The 20,612-nt window shown below is 36.4% G+C and overlaps 1 protein-coding gene across 7 annotated transcripts in view; it reads right to left on the minus strand.

Annotated features, from left to right (window-relative positions):
- Positions 1–20,612, minus strand: part of POU2F1 (POU class 2 homeobox 1) — a 178,370-nt gene that overhangs the window by 42,454 nt on the left and 115,304 nt on the right. For 4 of the 7 annotated variants that reach the window (XM_082360710.1, XM_082360713.1, XM_082360714.1 and 1 more), the window contains 6 exons: positions 10,030–10,130; positions 7,713–7,766; positions 5,705–5,824; positions 3,347–3,535; positions 1,776–1,902; positions 567–661 (listed from right to left, as the gene is read on the minus strand). In XM_082360710.1, coding sequence (XP_082216836.1) covers positions 567–661; positions 1,776–1,902; positions 3,347–3,535; positions 5,705–5,824; positions 7,713–7,766; positions 10,030–10,130 — 686 coding nt within the window. The remainder of the gene's footprint in view (positions 1–566; positions 662–1,775; positions 1,903–3,346; positions 3,536–5,704; positions 5,825–7,712; positions 7,767–10,029; positions 10,131–20,612) is intronic. The other 3 variants (XM_082360712.1, XM_082360716.1, XM_082360715.1) reach the window with 3 other exon arrangements.

Here is a 20,612-nt window from a genome sequence, read left to right on the forward strand (position 1 = left end):
GCAGAGAGGTGAAATGACATGCTCAAAATCACAGCTAGGAAAGAAACAGAACTAGATCTAAAGCTTAAACCTCTAGATGCCTAGACCTGCCTAGACCCTCTAGATGCCTTAAACTCTGGTAAAAATTAGCTAAAGCAACATCTGAAAGTTGAGATGGAATAAAACACAGAGATAAGAGCTTCTTTGCAGTTTCTGAGAAAGAGCAAAGGGCAATGATGGGTTTTAACTCAGGCTCTAGGTCTAGCTCAAGTGGTAATCTCTACTGCCAAATATCAGGGTGGGGAAGGTGGTCAAACAGCCAGAACTCATTACTCATTTGGTGCTAACACAGTTATTCTTTATGAAAATATAAGAAAATAGGGACTCCTTGAAGATTTTCAAAGACTACATCAATTTGGTAGCACTGCTTTATCAAGCTGATAAGCCTAGCTTTGAAACTTTGGTGAGTTTTTGAAAACTATTTGAAGTATTTTTATTAAGGGGTTGTGGTTTTAAGTTAAACACATCCCCAAAGAGTCTCAAGACAACAGGATAAAAGAAAGCAACCCTCATGGAAGAAAACCGACCTGGGAGGTGAGGGTGATGCTTGGCTGCGACTGTAGGAGGTTGGCTTGGCTTTGCTGAGGTAGTTGCGTTAAAAGATTTTGCGCTTGCAGGAGACCTGTAAAACACAAACATATTATGTCAAACATTAAAGATTACCTTGAACAAATGGCAAAAGAAAAAATGAGAAAGTGAAGTGAAAATTTCCAACTGATCGCCTGATAGTCTTACTGGTCTTAAAACTCTTAATGTCTTATTTGCCTAAAATTCAGTCTTGTTAAATACAATTTGGGCATGAAGATATGGAACAAACTAAAACTGGTAGATGTCTTTAGCGTAACCTGAATAACCTCTCTGATTGGCCAATTCTTTATTTTACCAAGGAATGGATGAAAGTGAAGAAGTATTCTAAATGGAAGCAGCTTGAAACTCCAAAAAAAAAAAAAAAAAAAAGCTCAACTTCTTAACCCAGAAGCCATTAGAAACAGCCAGTATATGCTGGGACAGAGAACTATCTAGTTCATTAAAGGGGCAGGCTATCCTATCCATTAAAAGTGGCATAGGTTATTTATACAACAAAAGATTTTGGAATGAATGATCAAGAAGAAAAAAGGCTAAAAAACAGAAATAATGAGGACTCAATAGAGATGCACTAATGTTCCTTGAAGCCTTGATACTCTGATACTGTCTATACTGATTGCATTACAAACATGATTGAACTTTATACAGCAGTAACACAACAATATTCAGCACTAAAAGGCTTTGAAGATATTTTTTATAATTCACAAAATTTGCACAATTTCTAACGTGACACTCTCTCCTTCTTAAACTTTAAAAGAAAACAAATGATTGTTAGAAGCGTATACTTACAATGCTCAGCCCATTCTTTGAACACATTCCCATGAAAAACTATCAAAACATAGAAGCAATTTATCCAATGTATGTTCAGCGTGTTGAAGAATTTAATTTAGAATTTTGGCCAAACTCATGGTTCTCCTTACTGATTAAACAGATGAAAGGCAGTGAAGGATGACCTTCAATAATTAGGTATGCATGACAAAAAAAATATTTTTCTCAACATTAATACTGAGCTTAAAGTTAAATAAAATTTAATAAAAACACTGTTCTAATGGACAGCTTCTGGGCCAAAATGACAGTAGTCAGCATGTATGTCACCCAAGTGGACAGCCTTGGTGTACCGTACCACTAATAAGCTCTAAGGAGGCGCTCACCCTGCTGGCCCTGGGGCGTCTGTGAGATGATAAACTGCGCTGGTTGCAGGTTGGTGGTTGGATGTACCAACACAAACTGCTGCAGGTTGAGATTCTGCTGCTGAAGTTGTTGCAGTTGTTGCAGATCCTAAAAAATTAGGATTAAAACATGGATTGGAGACTCTGAAATAAAAGCTTGCTTAATCTTAAGGTTCCCAGATGATGAATTCTGCCATCCAAATAAAGATTAAGAGTCAATATTTGACATTCTTATAAACTCCCAACAAGGATGTGCTCTGGGTGCATTCACAAAGCATGTGAAGAAACCCGGAGCTGCTACAAGGACTTGTTATTTCTGTGGGCATATGTTGTGTCGTGACTTATGCTATATCTAATTTTCAATAGTTATTTAAAATTCCCTCAGAACAAATGCTTATGGTTGTGTTTTTAACACGTAGAGACCAATATGGGTTTTTCTCTCAAGTGAGAAAAGAATATGTTGAGTTTTTAAGTGTTTGATTAGAGTTTTCTCTTGTTAAGCAAAAATTGAGAGTGCTACATCTGAACTTGCATCGATAAATTAAAAGATTTATAATGATTCATGAAATGTGGCACCAGCCTATCTAACTCAACTGAGAAATCAGTGTAAAAATTAAAAAAAAAATAGCTATTCATATAAAAATCTGATCTACAACATATTAAACTTGCTTATATTGGCCTAGTATTTTATAATTTTCAACATGCTTTCATGTATATTATCTTATTAGAATAATGTCAACATAGAGTCTCACAGCTTAGGCACTAAAAACATTTATTTGGTGATGAAAAAAATGGCCAAAATAAAAACATGATCTTGATAAAGATTGTATATAATAGTCATAAAGATTAGCCTGACAACTATTCTGTACACTTTTAGTTAATTGGTTCTTTTTTAATGTTTAGTCAAACTCTAGCTACAACTTAAGTCTATTTCTGAGCCTTCTCTGGGGGGATAAAGATAATTATCTGCACTAGACTCATAATGACTCTTCATACATTTCACTGATATGACTACTTATACTTTTTTCCTCTCCTTGAGATAAAGGATTTCATTTACCTTTTTTCCTCCTTGGTAGAACTGTCTATGCCTCTTAAATAAATTTTTATTATCTCTGGATACTTTTGCCCTAAAATGCGAAAATTAAAGCCAAACAACACTCTAATGCAATTCTGCACAGAGCTAATCACTCTAGCAGAAAGACGATGTGCAGTTCCTCTCACACATGGGTGGCAGCGTTCACTGCAGAGCACATGAAAGAACCCATGCCTGCTGTAATTAGCTAATTAAAATAAATACAGTAATCCCCTGCTTCAGAAATATGCCAGCCAATTATTCAAGAATTGTCACTTAATATAAACAGTTATTCAAATAATCAGTTATGTGTTTATAACATCAACGCAAATAAGCGAACAAATGTATTATTTCTAGTTCAGTGGTAAGAAGGCTACACCACTTACCTCACACTAACAATCAGAAAGTAAGCTTAATACCAAAGAAAACCTGCCATTTTATTCCTCCCTTCCTGCCTCGGCTATGAGAGTCACTCACTCACCTGTGCGATCTGGATGGGCTGAGACAGGGGGATCTGAGTCATGGGCGTGGCGGCGGAGGCTGAGATGGTGGCCCCAGCAGCACTGTGCTGTTGGCTGGCGGAATGCTGTTGCACTGCAGCAGCCAGCAGCTGTGCCTGCGCCTGTGCCTGCTGTAGTAATAACTGTTGCTGGGCTGGCGTCAAAGTCAGCTAAACAAAATCAGGACAAACAGTCGGAACGGGTTGAAGGAGACGGGCCTCTAATGCAAGGCCACTGCTTTGAAGTAAGCGACTCCCGTGGTAGTAAACCTTAGCTACCCAACTTCACATGGCTGGCATGAGGCTAAAAATGTTCATCAGCCATCAAGCTACCAGGACCATCAGACCATTTAAATTAAAATGGTGGTCCTCACTCTGGACTTAATCATTCAAGCTTGTCCAAGGCCCTAGGGTTCAGGCAAAAAAGTAATTAACTAGTAAGCAAGAAAAAAAAGAATCAATGCTGACAGGATATGAAAAGAAATTTACACCCAACAGAACAGCAAGTGATTAGTCAGATGAATGAGGAACAAGGATGCTGGATCTGACCAGGAAAGAACTGATAAGGCCCAGCTGCTTCCCATTAGCATGAATCCCTGCCATATTCCATCATTTTCATTATGTCCTAAGATATGACTAAAGAATATGAGGTCCATTTGTTTCTTTTCCAAGTCCCTACAGCCTCCTCCCCAACAGCCTTTTCTGTTATTGAAAGCATTGGGTCTCTGCAACTTTACATCCTCTTTCCAACACATTATCTCTGTGAAACAGGTGGTGACAGCCGCTCTCTTTACATGCAAATGAGTCCTAATGCCCAAGTAAGTTTAATAGAAGCTCCAGCCACTCTGAACCTGGAATCCCAAGTGTCTCCAACTATTGTAAACACTAGTCACTCAAAACAAAACCTAAAGAAAACAGGAAATGTATTTGAAGATTTAAACTTGCTTTCATAATGCAACTTATTTCAAACACACTTAAAGTGATAAGTATGTTCTACCTTCTTTTTGGTGACATGTTCTGATCAAACCAAGAAGGAATATTCTGAAGCACATGTACAGTCACTTAATGGCACAATCCTCTTTCAAAAAGGGTCCGATACAGTTTGTGCATTAGAGATATAAGAATCAAAATCAAATCATTCAAAAACCCAATACGCTTCGAGATACATGTTTATAAATATTTTATATAATATGTAAACATATATTAATCTCTACTGATGGGATTTTGTAAACAAGTTTGCAACAGTTCTTAAAAGAGCCTTCCACCACTGCCAAAACAAACTTAACTGAAATGGAGGAAATAAACAATTTTGTGGGTTGACACGATGTGAATTGAATAACAAATAACTTCCTTACCACTCCTCTCGATCCACCCCCCAAAAAGATAACTTAATAGACAAATTTTCAACATTGGAAAAATATTTTTAATGATGTCTCAGAGCGAAGACAGCTGAAAAGTTAAAAGCTTAATATATTTGCACAGGCCAATTTACTACCGATAAAAACAGATGACATTTATTGAATGCTACTATATGCCAAGCACTGTTCTATGAGTTTTATGTATGTTATTACTCTTAATCTTTAAAACAATATTGTTAGATAAGTATTATTAACATCTTCATTTAACTGAAGGAAAACTGAGGCCCAGAGAGATGAAGTAATTAGCCAATACAGTAAACTACAGAGCCAGGATACGAGATCAGAGGTTTCATTTTAGAACGCTATACGGTAACTTAAAATGTTTTTCTTTTGTAGGTACTAATCCATTACTCTGCAGTGATGTTATAACTCCAAACTGACAACTACAATTTCATCACTGTAACTGTCTCAACCACGGGATCGTGACGCCACTGCATGATGAAGCAACGGTTGAAACGTGAATTTTAAAAAGTCCTTAGTTTACCCAGAGCATATCTGCAATAGTAAGAAAAAATACCCTGAAAACTCGTGACAAAGATAGTTCCTTTCTCAGAGCTGCTCACGGAGCAGGAAGTTCCTTTAAAGACATAATAGTGCCAGGCACAGCCGTGTTACTGTCTGCTACAGCCAACAGTTCTAATCAGATATTGGCCAATGGCAGTGTTTTTTTTTTTTTAAAGATTTTTTTGGATGTGGACCATTTTTTTAAAGTCTTTATTGAATTTGTTACAATATTGCTTCTGTTTTATGTTTTGGATTTTTGGCAGTGAGGCATGTGGGACCTTAGCTCCCTGACCAGGGATCAAATCCACACCCCCTGCACTGGAAGGCAAAGTCTCAACCACTGGACCGCCAGGGAAGTCCCCCAATGGCAGTTCTGACACAGAGAAAGTTCGTTACAAATCTCTCAGTGAAAACTTACCCCAGTTATCTGTCCTCCAGCCAGCATGAGCTGGGTCTGGGGAATGGCTGCCTGCACTGAAGGCTGCTGGGAAGGCTGGCTTGGCTGCTGTGAATCCCCCGATTCTTCACTAGATTTAGACTGAGGTTTGGGGGGGGGAATAAAAGATTTAAAATAGTTGATTTTAAAAAAATGTACTCACAATTCCATGTTTTAAGAATTATTTACAATACAGACTTATCTAATCATGAGTTTTCTGATTTCACTCTTTTCCTTTCTTCTAAACCTTTGTATTTTCCTAATTTTACGTATTAAGTTTTCAGACTTTTTGTTCCAATATCAGCAAAGGTGCAATTATAATTTTTAAGAAGAAAAAATAATTTGGTCCTCCACAAGTCAACAGAATTTTTCACAAACCCAAATCCTCAACTCTGGAAATAAAGAGTAAGTGAAGAATACAATTTCAACCTATGTTTACATTAGACAGACCCTCCATTCCAATATTTTGACATGTCTTTGGTGGTCAGTCTAAAACTTCCTTATATACCATCTTATAAATTGATTACTTGACCCACAGAACTTCTCGTCTAATATTTTGAAAAACTATAAATTTAGCATCCCCCATCAAGTAACACACTAACTTAGAGGGAAAATGCTGCAGTCAAGAGGGAAAGAGAACATACTCCTGGAAAGGGGCACTGAGAGAAAATTTTATGGTAATTAAAACTGGTTATGCAGAGAATGAAAATTCTGCAAAGATTTGCATATTTCCCACCACCTGTTTTGGGGACTGCAGCAAGGCTAATTAACATAAAGGCTCTGATTAATTCTGCCAGTCATTGAGAGATAATTACAGTGCAAGACTGTAAACATTCCGTACTGGAGATACAGCCTGTTTGCCAACATCTCTCTAAGGGATGAAAGTTTACCATGGCAACCAAGGCAATTTTCCGCCTCCTCTCTCTCAGAAAGGAAGGTCACATTATCTCCTTTTCTTTTCTCTTCTTGTCTCCATGTGTTACTAGGTCCATACTCTACTCGGTTTCATGGAATGCTCAACCCAAGGTCTTTAGTCATTAGCAACACTGAAATCAACCTTCCAGAATACTGTTTTCTCCTCTTGACTGTTAGTTACGTAAACACTATAATGAAAGGAAGTAGCAGGTTGATTGAAATATCATGGAGTCATGCATAATACTTGAACTTTGCACGTTTTACCATATGGTTCATAGAAACAAAGCACCCAGATTTAAGTGTTGTCTTCAAAATTTTGACTGTATGAAGCTCATTAATGTTTATAAATATGTTTAATTGCAATCCTCAAACTCACAACATTTTAGAGCAGAGAGGACCCCTGGCGATCTTCTAAACTTCCCCACTTAAATACATGCAGTTGCCCCTTGGTATCCACAGAGGATTAGTCCCAGGACCCCCCATGGACACCAAAATCTGTGGATGCTCAAGTCCCTCACAGTCAGCCAGCCCTCTGTACCAGCAGATGTGGAACCTTGGGATAGGGAGGGCCAACTGTATAAGAAAAAAATGCGCCCCAGGAGGTTAAGTGACTTGCCAAAGTTCAAACAGCTAGTTAGGGGCAGGATGAGAATTCAAACCTAGGACCTCTGTCTTTCATTCCAGTGCTCTTTCCTATACTATAGTGTTTTCCTAAGATATGAAAAATGATAAATAAAAAGAAATTTGGGAACAAAAGGACATTTAAGGTATTCTTTGGCTTTGTGTTTAGGCATGTGTTATGGCTGTACAACTGAGAAACATTTTTACCGAACTTACATATAAAACTTTGAAAGTAGACTTTTCTTGTTCACCTTTGGACATTCACAGTGGCATAATATAAAATGGCTTTTCATTAATGGCAACGATTATCATTATTTAAATCTTTATGAGATTCAGTAAGAAAAAAAGTAATAATTCTAAGTATTTTCATTATAAAATTATTGCATACTCATTACAGAAAAATATGGTAAAAATGAGTAGAAAAATTGATCCATAATCCCATGTCCCAGCTTACCTGTACATTTAAAGACTGAGCAGCAGCCTGTAAACTTGTTCCAGCGAGCTGGACCTATTAAGTAAAGAAATCGGGGAAGTTCTAGTCTAATACTGTTGGCATCCATCATTAGAGGTTGTCATCAACAAGCCTCTACAAATGTATGTTTTACTGAGTTAGAACCAAGCGTTATTTATAGTGTATTCCTTCCCAAAGTATATAACCTGATCTAATTGTGATGAAACATCAGACAAATTCAAATTGAGCAACACTGTACAAAATAACTGGATTGTTATATAAACCAGGATAGAATAAATGGAAACCAACTCTAGAATGGCAGCAGTGGGAATTAGAAGTAGGAAACATGAAAAGTATTTCAAGGTGCTACATAGGATCGTGGCAACTGACTGGATATAGGTGAAGAAAAAAAAAGTCATGTATTATTCCAGGTTCAAATTTGGAAGACTCGGAAAATGGTAGTGTCATTAACGTGAAGATAAGAGTTCCATTTTGGATTTACCACATAGCATCAAGATTCCCTGAACTTAAATATAAGTGTTGGTATGGAGATCAGTATAGAGTTCAGAGATAACTAAAATTAACTGAGTGCTGTTTCCTTTATTTAAACTGAAAGTCCTGTGAGTTGAAATAAGAACCTTCCCCCCAAAAAAAACAAAAAAGAGAGAGAAAAGAGAAGAAAAGCAGCTAAAACAGAACAAAATCCAGAGATTTCTGGAGAACACATTTTAGACGTAGTGTAACCAAGGGAGAACTATATGAAAAGATAGTATGTTTAAGACCAAAGGCTAAGAAGTCAGTCAAAGAGCCAGAGGAAAGAGTTTCAGGTACAAAGATTTAAAGGAGATAAAGTTTCTTTGTGATTTTATTTAAATCATGATGTTTCTGGGTAAAAGTTTGTTGAGGAACAAGATATTTACAAGTCTTAAAGTATCTCCTCATTATTTACTAATTATGAGGAAGAAAGTTACCTTTACAGTAGACAAATCTGAGACTCTACCTTAATCAAATGGTCAAATTCAGTATCACAATAATGGGACAAGTTGACATATATATATACACACAAAATCTATGTGTACAAACACAAACACAAACACAGATTAAGCATATATGGTAATAAAGTAACAATTAGTGATGCCAGATGAAGAGCTTTTGGTTGAAAATTGTTCTACGGTTATAACTTTTCTGTAGATTTGAAAGTTTTCAAAATAGAAAGTTGAAAATAAAAAGTGAGAGCATCCCTTTACAACTCCATTTAGTTAGCTCCCAACAACCTTTAAAACTTGGCTCAAAAATCATCCTCTCTACGATAAATGTCTTAGACTATACAGGATGAGTTAATCATTTCTTCGTCTGTATTCCCATATATTTTACCATTCATTCATTCATTTGTTCAACAAATAATTATTGAATATCTATTATTTTATGTCCATATGTGCTTTTCATTGAACCTCCACCACTAATACCATCAGGCACTACCATCACTAAAGTCACTACCACCAACACTGCTGACCAACACAATTTGAACACTAAATTGGTTCTAGGGTTTATCTGAGGTAAAGATCACCAAGTTACGCAAAGTATTGCTCTAATAAGTCATAAATAAATTTATCATAAATAAATCTTGATTTATGTTAACATAAATCAAGGGGTTGAGACACTCTGATAATCTGTCTCCCAAATGTTTTCATTGTTTTATTTACTTTCCATTTTCAACCAGTTCTCACATCCCAAAACTCTTGGGGCGTCAATGTTTGTTTTTATATTCCCTTTCCCTATACCTTAAAGCGAAAATGTGAATGAATAGAATCCACAGCCTGTTTTAGACTTAGGAGTAATTCATGTAACATAAGGGTAATAAAGTTGAACCCCAAATCAGGGGGCTCACAGTCAAGCAAAGGCTCTGAGTAGCCCAAATCAAAATGGTTTGAAACTGTTGTAAAGAAGGGCTATGAGCTGTGAGCTCAGAGCCGTACACAGCAGGCCTCAGGCAATGGGGGCTGCATGGATGACTTCGTCATTTACTACCTTCAGTCAGCCACCACAGACCACACTCACAAGAACAGTAACCCGGTTGTTATACATATATTCTGCTTGTAACAGGGAACTCTTTTGTTCACACAGCTGTGGGGTCAATAGCTATACAGTCAACTAAGCTATAGGATTCCATACTAACCATTCAGAATGACATGATTAGATGCTGATAGCACCAGGTCTTAATCAACTTAAACAGTCCCACATTCTGAAATCAATTCCCCAGGCCCTAGCATTCCATGCCTCCATTTTTTACTCTCACATATGGTTGAGCAGAACATTCTACCTGATGGAGATGTCCAAGGAAAGCCTGGGCCTGGGCTGTTGAGATTGCTCCTCCAACAGGCACAGGCTGCTTCTGAAAGTCCAGACCATTAGTTTGTGTGCCTAGAAAGCAAGCAAAATAATATAACTATTAAAAACACAAAAACTGAAATAAGCACCAGACTTTTCTTAAACAGGTGCATTTATCAAGCACCTATTTTGTATAAGCATTTTTCTAAGTACCTCCAAGGAGGAGAAGAGATTCAAAAGAACAAGGAAATAGAGTAAAATGATTTTTCTTCAAAAGGTAGTACTGTAGGACAAGTACATGAACACAGATAAAGCTTAAGAAACAGAAACAAAACTATAAATAATGAATTACAATCATAAGATTGTGTTAATTCAGAAGGGAAAGCAGTGATTGGAGCAAGTGGGGTCAGAACAAGCTTGAAGAGCTGGCTTGAAGAAGAGATTATCATCATTATACTGTCGTGAAGACTGGTAGAGACAGAGTTCTAAGGGGGTACCAAGGCTCTCTTCTAGTCTCTCCCGTCTCAGTACTTGGCTTGGACAGAAGAAATTCACAGGTGACTTTGCCAAGACCAAGATGAATTTACACTTAACTTAAAATGCCTTAATAAATGACAATCTGACAGTAAAAGCAATCATTTACAAGATAAACAAAATGGTTTTACTAATTTCTTCAATCCCAAAGTATAGATTGCGGCATACATCTAATTAGCAAGAGCTGTGCTATCATTATAATTTTCTAAATGTTATGCCAGTGCCTTTAACCACGTATGCTGCAATCTAATGTTAGAATAGGACTAATCTATGGAAAGACATACCACCCTAATACCCAGAAATATTTTCTAAGTGATATAATACATTGTTTTTAAATGACTCTATCCAGCTCTTCCTTAGAAATAACCAGAATACTTTGTACTGAATAAAATATAACAGACTATGGGAACCTGCAAGAATCACTGAGTCATGTGAATATGGTACTGCGCTTCCATTTCCTGCCACTGGAACACCTCGTCTTCTCATCCTCACCCCTGTGTGTGTGCACATAGAGCAGACCAGTTAAACCAGTGCAAGTTAGAAACCTCAGGCAGTATTTCTAAAAGGGTGCTAACTTCTGCCATTATATATCCTAGCTAACTGCTAGCAAATGTATCACTTTAATAGAATAATTAGGTAGATCACATGACTCACAAGAGCTATTTAAGGTTTCTTTGAGATAATTACTAAAAAAGTGTACATATATTTCACCTCCTTGAAAAATCCCATAGTGATTGTTCTCTTATGGTTTTTCCTAAAATTTCTCATAGATAGGAAATATAGAACTACTTAGACATATACAGTTAATGAAATTAAAAGAGTACATGCTTGTTCAAGCAGTGAGAAACTAGTATGAAATAAAATTTAAGGTAACTAGGGTCACTTCCATAAGCCACATAGAGAAGTTTCACTATTTTAAAGTTGCACATTTTGTCATTAGCTGCTGTCTCTATCTTGATTCAGGAAATCATTACTTAAACATCAAGATTTTAAGATTGTGCACCATCAGAGAAACATGCTCAAGATATATTAAATAAATCAACAACGCTAAAAGAAGATAAGATTTTGAAAAACAGAGACAAGCACTTAGAGATTAACATATCACCAAATGAAGATGCCTTCCAGAACCAAATATTTCACTCTCATGGAGACCATAAAAATTCCACACACTGGTTCCATTTTCAAGTTCTCATAAAAATGATAACAAGCTTCTTGTAAATCACAAAGAACTATATAATGCAAGACTGACTGATTTCTGGTATCCCTACTACAAAGCCTACTCCAGTATCCTACAGGTAATGTGCCCTGGCTCAGCCTCTTGCGGGTGGGGAGGGGTGGCATAAAGGTATGGTATCCAAAGCATGGTTTGGTGAAAAAAATACTTAAGACAACAACTCAGATAAGCAGAGGTCTAAGGCAGGTATTTTTCTTAAAATGAAGGTGCTGAGGTTCCATTGGGAGGTGAGAGGTAGAAGAAAGTAGACATTATATAGAAATCATTCTTGTAGAACATAACGACATAATCTGGACTAAAGAAGGAGAGGGGAACAGATACACACACACATGCACCCTAATCAGACTTGAGTATGAAGACAGTATGGAGAGACAGGGATGCTGGGAGCCAAAACCAAATGCGTGCCTGAGAAAAGAGCAACATCCAAAGGAGCAACCAGGGAAATTAAAAGGTTGGGGGAGAGGGTGAATTACATAAGAAGTTTAACATAAGATATAGTATAGAGTTTGAGAAACCCTAATAAAACACCTAAGAAAGCTGATCCAGAGGAATTTAGAAATGACAGAGGCCAGAGCTGAAGAGTTTATAAGGTTGTCACTAGAACAGTATTACTGAGGTAAACTTCAGAGATCTTGTATACAACACCTCCTTGGTGAAGAAACAGAGATTAAGGGATATTAAATCAATTGCTCAAGATGTCATAGCTGGTTAGTGGAAGAGCTAAGACAAGGAATGGGTCCCTGATTCTACCTAAATTCACTCACAGAGAAGTGGTAGTTGATATTAGGAGAGTAAAAATGGCTATTAATTAAGAATGGATATATGTATAGATCTTAACTAACGATGGGGTTACATTCTGATAAACCCTTTCTAAATTGAAAATATCGTGAGTCAAAAATGCATTTAACACACCTAATCTACAGAACATCATAGCTTAGCCTGACCCACCTTAAATGTGCTCAGAACGCTTAATGTTGACTATCTCATGTAACTTACTGAATAATGTACTGAAAGTGAAAACCAATGGCTGCATAGGTGCAGAATGGTTCTAAGTATATTGGTTGTTTCCCCTCCTGATCATGTGGCTGACTGGGAGCTGTGGCTGCTGCTGCCGCCCAGCATCTAGCCCAGGAAAAGATCAAAATTCAAGATTCGAAGTATGGTTTCTACTGAGTGCATATGGTTTTTGCACCATCATAAAGTTGAAAAATCCTAAGTTCGAATCATGGTAGGCTGGAGACCACCTATAGAGAAAAGAAGGTTGAAGATAAGAGGGCACCTACATTAGGAGATGTAAAGACAAAGAGTCAGAAGAAGCAGTTAGAAAAGTAGGAAACAACCCCCTCAAGACCAGTGTGCCTCAGGAGCCAGAGAAGAGAGAGCTGCAAGGACAGGGTAGTTTAGTACTATGATCAAATGGTACAGAAAAGATAAGGATTAAGTACTGAGAAAGAAGAAAGAAATTAATCTAAAGAGAACAGAAGAAAGGTAAGACTAAAAATTAATGAAATACGGGGAAAAACACATAACAGAAACATCACCTCGGTTCTTTCAAAAGAATCATATAACTTACAAACATCTGCTAAGTTAAAATAAAATCAAAGAGAAGGAGCAAATAATTTAAGGATAACAGAAAGGGCACAATCAAAAAATGTCACAGAAACCAAAAAGAAGATATTGTGAACCAATAAAATTAAAACTTAGAAACAGATAACTCTCTAGAAACTATAACTTATCAAGATTGACTCAAGAAGGAAAAAAAAAAAAGCCAAAGAGTCCCACAGCATTTGAAGAAACTGAATTAGTAGATAAAAATCGCCCCAAAAAGAAAATGAAAAGCCTAGACAATTTTACTCTGCTTGCTTCCAAAAATTCAAGGAAAAATTAATTCCAATCCTATACACCTTTTCCAGAATGGAGTTAAAAAAAAGGAAACACTTCCTAACATTTTATGAGGCCAGCATAACCTTGATACCAAAACCTGACAAAGACAAGTATGAAAAAGAAAAAAGAAAAAGCAAAAAACAAGCCAGCTTTACTCATTAAATATATGGAAATATCCTAAATAATAATAACGAAAAAAATCTAGTAAGATAAAATATTGTGACTAAGATGCATTTATTCCAAGAATGCAAGATTGGTTTGGGGCTAAAAGAAACTCACATAATATGATTACCTACATTCATTGAAGGGGGAAAATCATACAATCATCTCAAAGGATGCAGAAAAATGCTTAGATAAAATTCAATATCCACTTATGATAAAAATTCTAGGTGTAGGAATAGAAAGAAGCTTCTCTAACTTGACAAAGAGTAACATTAAATGCACTCCCTTTAAGATTAAGAACAAGATAAGGGTGTTAGCTATTGTAAGGCTTAGCCAACAAAATAAGGCAAGAAAACAGATAAGTTGGGAAAAAGAAATAGAACTTTCTTCTTAGATAATTTGATTATGAATATAGAATATCCTAAGGAATATAACAATTATCAGAATAAGACAGTTTAATAAGGTTGCAACACACAAAATCTATTTAAAAATTGCCTTTGTTATACACCAAATGAAAAAAAATGTAAACAATTTATCTATAGCACTTCGAAAATATAAAGTCCTGGGAATAAATCTCTCAAACTACAGCAAGTCCTATAAGCAGAAAATTATAAAACTTTATTTTAAAATAATAAAGAAGAGATAAATAAAGGCTCACTTATTGAAAGACAAAATTGTAAAGAAATCAGTTCTTCCCAGATTCATCTATGGATTCAAAGCAATTTCATATCAAAATCTCAACAAGTTATTTTCTTTCTTCTTTTCTTTCATTCTCTTTCTCGGGGCGGCGTGTGTATAACTGACAGGCTGAATCTAAAATTTAAATAGAAAGGCAAAGAGCCAACATGTTCTTTAAAACAAAAAGTAGAGGGACTTGCACTATCAAGATATCAAGACTCATCACAAGGCTATAATAATTAGGACAGTGTGATATTAGTGCAGGGATAAACAAACAGACCAGAAAAGATAGTCTGGAAACAAAGCCACACATATCTTTGGACACTTGAAACGTGACAGAGGTGGTACTGCAACTCAGTGAGGAAAGGATACAGTTTTCAATAAATGGATAACTAGGCATCAATTTGGGGAAAAAATGAAATTATTGTAGATCAATTCACACCATACCAAAAAAAATAAATAAATAAAAAATAAAAGAAAAAGAACATTTCAGGAGGATTAAAGACCTAAGTGTGAAGTGCAAAACTATTACATTTTTAGAAGACAATGTAAGAGAATATCATTATAACCTTGTTAAAGGGAAGAATTTCTTTATCATGACCCCAAACTTGAAAAGACATAAATTTAACTACTTTAAAAATTACAAGCAGGGGACTTCCCTGGCGGTCCAGTGGTTAGCACTCCGCACTTCCAATGCAGGGGGCATGGGTTCGATCCCTGGTCGGGGAACTAGGATCCCACATGCTGCACGGGGCAGCAAAAAAAAAAAAAAAAATTACAAGCTTTGTTCATTAAAGGACTATGTAAAATTAATGAAAAAGAGAAAATATTTGCAATACATACAAACAACAAAGGAGTAGTATCCAGAACACACAAAGAACTCCTATGAATCAATTTAAAAAAAACCGAATAGAAAAATAAAACAGGAAAAATAAATGAGTAAGAATTTCATGAAAGAAGAAACATAAATGGCCCACAATCGCAAGAAAGGATAATCAACATCCTTGGAAACTAGGGAAATACAATAGAATCCCAATGAGATAGCATTTTACACCCACTAGATTGGCTAAAACTACAAAGTTGGTTAATAGCAAGTTTTGGCGAGACTGTGAAATTCTCATCTGTTGTTGGTACCAGTATAAATCAGTACTAACGCTTTGGAAAATTGGTTGTGGCTGGCAGTACTGAGTAACACTGGAAAAAGTTCGGCAATTACACTATTAAGTAAATACTCTAGAGACTTTTTTACACATATGCATCAAGAGATAAGTACAAAATTATTTACAGCAGTAATGTTTATAATAGCAAAAGCCTAAAAACAATGAAAATGTCCATCAGTAATAGAATGGATAGAAAAATTGTGATACATTCATATAATGGGATTATATATCCAATGAAAATGAATTACAGATATATGTACCAACTTGGATGAATCCCCAAAACATAATGTTGAACAAAAGAAACCAGTCATAGAATATATATAGTATGATTCAACTTACAAAATGGAAACAGGTAAATCTAAGTAATATATTATTTGAGGATAATAAATACATAGATGAAAAAAATGGAAAGAAAAGCAATGTGATCATTAACACTAAATTCAGGATGATGGTTACCTCTGTGGTAGAAGCATATGATCAGAGTGGACCTACAGTGGCCTTCTGGGACATGGTAACTGTTTTGTGGCCAGACTGGTAGACACATGAGTGCTTAAACCATACATACATGTTTACATACAGGTTTTTACAATTACTGCTTTTATATTAAAACAATAAAAGAAAAACATCAACAATGACCAAAGAGTTGCAAAAAGTTTTGGGGACACATCCAGAGAGCAAGAAGGAAAGAAAAAAGCAGGTGGTAATGAAGACAAGGTGGTAAGTGGGGCTCATTTATTCCAGTAAGTCTGGCAGTGGTGGGAGCAAGAGAGGATGGTAGTTCAAAGGGGTAGACAGGGTGGAAGGAAAGGTTTATAGGCTGATGAAACCTGAGTCTACTGAAAAATTGAGAGGAAAGATTCTATAGGAAGCGATACACTGAAGATGTTAAGAACAAAAAGGGGCAGGAACCTGAAGGATATGAGAAGAGACAGAATTAAGAGTGAAATGTAGAGGATTATAATAATGGAGAAGAAGGATATTTCTTTCTTCCTTTTTTTTTTCGGCCGCACCATGTGGCTTATGGGATCTTAGTTCCTCAACCAGGGATTGAACCTGGGCCCCCGGCAGTGGAAGCGTGGGGTCCTAACCACTGTAAAGCCAGGGAATTCCTGATATTTCTTTCTTAGATGCAAAAGAAAAGGAGGAGGTGGTGAAAACAGAAAAAATGTAAAGTGATGAGGAGGAAGGTGGTGGGGCTAAATCAGATAGCTACAACTTTCTAAGTAATCAAAAGGTAGTCATTTTCAGAAAACAAAACAGCAAAACAGAAATAAGATAGGAAAGTTCTGGCCAAGAGAAAAGATTTGGAAATATGTAATGAGGAATGTGACAGAGAATCAATAGAAGTGAATCCAAGGACACCAGTTACAGTGAAGGCCCAGCTGAGAGATAGGTGAAATTTACACGGAGTTTAAGAATTGGCAAATCCTCATCTCCCAGGAAGTTCTGTTTCTTTCTTCACAGTCAGCAGTCAAGGATGAAATATGCAAAGGTTTCCTCTCTTGACAAATAGTTCATACTTCCCAGATTTGCAGAGGTTTCAGGCTTTTCAACTCCTTTCAGTGCCCAGATCATATGCTACCTTTCTTTATGTTTCCCACCTCTCAAACACAAAAGCAATAATCTATAACTTCTATTTACTACTGCAACACATTTGATACTTCTTCAACATTTTGTAGGAAGGAGGAAAGAGATAAAACTGAGCTACAATACACACAAACATACCATGCTAAGGGAAAGAAACCAGACTCAAAGGGTACATCTGTATGATTTCATTTATACAACATTTTAGAAAAGGCAAAACTGAAAGGGACCATCAAAAGGAATGAATAAACCTCCCTGATTTACAAATGAGAAAAATAGAAAATATACAGAATCACTTCCACTGAAATAACTGAGCTGGACAGTAATTGAGCCCAGACTGAAATATAGACCTCCTTGCCTCTCTTCCCATTGCTCTTTCTACTATACCATTGTATGACCAAGGAGTCCAACTCAACACTGACTGGTGAAGAATATTAACTAAGTGACTAACCAGTAATTGCACCAAGGTCAGGCTCACAAAGAGATAGGAGATGATGAGGTGTAAGAATTTTGAACCTTTGGTTTCTACCTCATAGCTTGTTACTCCAGCTATTTAACTCTACAATAAAAATTTTTTTAAATGTACCAAATCAAACTTTACAGTTCATGAGAAATAATACCATATTGAATAAAGACAACTATTGGCAAAATATGTCTCCAAAACACATCAAACACATCAAATGTTAACAGATACATGAATCTGTATTTTTCAAATTCGCTATCATGAGTATTACAATTAGTGGTAACAAATTTTGTTCAATTTCACTTTTCCTAAAATAAGCTTCCTTTCAATTTATCCTTCAATGTTGTCCCCAAAGCAATCAGTCTCTAATGTGATCTGTCTCTTAAAAAAGACTGACTTCTTAAAACTGTCACTGTTTGCAGATGACATGATACTATCATAGAGAATCCTAAAAATGCCACCAGAAAACTACTAGAGCTAATCAATGAATTCAGTAAAGTTGCAGGATACAAAATTAATGCACAGAAATCTCTTGCATTCTTATACACTAATGATGAAAAATCTGAAAGAGAAATTATGGAAACACTCCCATTTACCATTGCAATAAAAAGAATAAAATACCTAGGAATAAACCTACCTAGGTAGACAAAAGACCTGTCTGCGGAAAACTATAAGACACTGATGAAAGAAATTAAAGATGATACCAACAGATGGAGAGATATACCATGCTCTTGGATTGGAAGAATCAATATTGTGAAAATGACTATACTACCCAAAGCAATCTACAGATTCAATGCAATCCCTATCAAATTACCAATGGCATTTTTTACGGAACTAGATCATCTTAAAATTTGTAAGGAGACACAAAAGACCCCGAATAGCCAAAGCAGTCTTGAGGGAAAAAAACAGAGCTGGAGGAATCAGACTCCCTGACTTCAGACTATACTACAAAGCTACAGTAATCAAGACAATATGGTACTGGCACAAAAACAGAAATATAGATCAATGGAACAGGATAGAAAGCCCAGAGATAAACCCACGCACCTATGGTCAACTAATCTATGACAAAGGAGGCGAAGATACACAATGGAGAAAAGACAGTCTCTTCAATAAGTGGTGCTGGGAAAACTGGACAGCGACATGTAAAAGAATGAAATTAGAACACACCCTAACACTGTACACAAAAATAAACTCAAAATGGATTCGAGGGCTTCCCTGGTGGTGCAGTGGTTGAGAATCTGCCTGCCAATGCAGGGGACACGGGTTCAAGCCCTGGTCTGGGAAGATCCCACATGCCGCGGAGCAACTAGGCCCGTGAGCCACAACTACTGAGCCTGCACGACTGGAGCCTGTGTTCCGCAACAAGAGAGGCCGCGATAGTGAGAGGCCTGCGCACCATGATGAAGAGTGGCCCCCACTTGCCACAACTAGAGAAAGCCCTCGCACAGAAACGAAGACCCAACACAGCCAAAAAATAAATAAATAAATAAATAAATTTAAAAAGAAAAAAAAGAAATTACTAGGGCCTTATTGGCTATAAAAAAAAAAAAATGGATTCGAGACCTAAATGTAAGACCGGACACTATAAAACTCTTACAGGAAAACATAGGAAGAACACTCTTTGACATAAATCACAGCAAGATCTTTTTTGATCCACCTCCTAGAGTAATGGAAATAAAAACAAAAATAAACAAATGGGACCTAATGAAACTTCAAAGCTTTTGCACAGCAAAGGAAACCATAAACAAGACGAAAAGACAACCCTCAGAATGGGAGAAAATATTTGCAAATGAATCAACGGACAAAGGATTAATCTCCAAAATATATAAACAGCTCATTCAGCTCAATATTAAAGAAACAAACACCCCAATCCAAAAATGGGCAGAAGACCTAAATAGACATTTCTCCAAAGAAGACATACAGACGGCCACGAAGCACATGAAAAGATGCTCAACATCACTAATTATTAGAGAAATGCAAATCAAAACTACAATGAGGTATCACCTCACTCCTGTTAGAATGGGCATCATCAGAAAATCTACAAACAACAAATGCTGGAGAGGGTGTGGAGAAAAGGGAACCCTCTTGCACTGTTGGTGGGAATGTAAATTGATACAGCCACTATGGAGAACAGTATGGAGGTTCCTTAAAAAACTAAAAATAGCGTTGCCATATGATCCTGCAATCCCACTCCTGGGCATATACCCAGAGAAAACCATAATTCAAAAAGACATATGCACCCCAATGTTCACTGCAGCACTATTTACAATAGCCAAGTCATGGAAGCAACCTAAATGCCCAATGACAGACAAATGGATAAAGAAGATGTGGTACATATATACAACGGAATATTACGCAGCCATAAAAAGGAATGAAATTGAGTCATTTGTTGAGACGTGGATGGATCTAGAGACTGTCATACAGAGTGAAGTAAGTTAGAAAGAGAAAAACAAATATCGTATATTAACGCATGTATGTGGAACCTAGAAAAATGGTATAGATGAACCGGTTTGCAGGGCAGAAGTTGAGACACAGATGTAGAGAACAAACATATGGACACCAAGGGGGGAAAACCACGGTGGGGTGGGGTGGGGATGGTGGTGCGCTGAACTGGGCGAATGGGATTGATATGTATACACTGATGTGTATAAAATTGATGACTAATAAGAACCTGCAGTATAAAAAAACAAACAAAGAAACAAAAAAACAACTAATACTAAACTTTCTTTGGGTTATTTGTATGGAAATATGTTAATATAAATGTTTCAGACATTACATGAAATTTCTAAAAATCTTGTATGTTCTGGTATAATGTTATAAGTCATAATTCTAGTTATTAGTTTAAGATGTGTATCTCAGAAATAACTAAATTTCCT

Source organism: Balaenoptera borealis, assembly GCF_965194805.1.
Source record: "Balaenoptera borealis genome assembly, chromosome: 1".
NCBI lineage: Eukaryota > Metazoa > Chordata > Mammalia > Artiodactyla > Balaenopteridae > Balaenoptera > Balaenoptera borealis.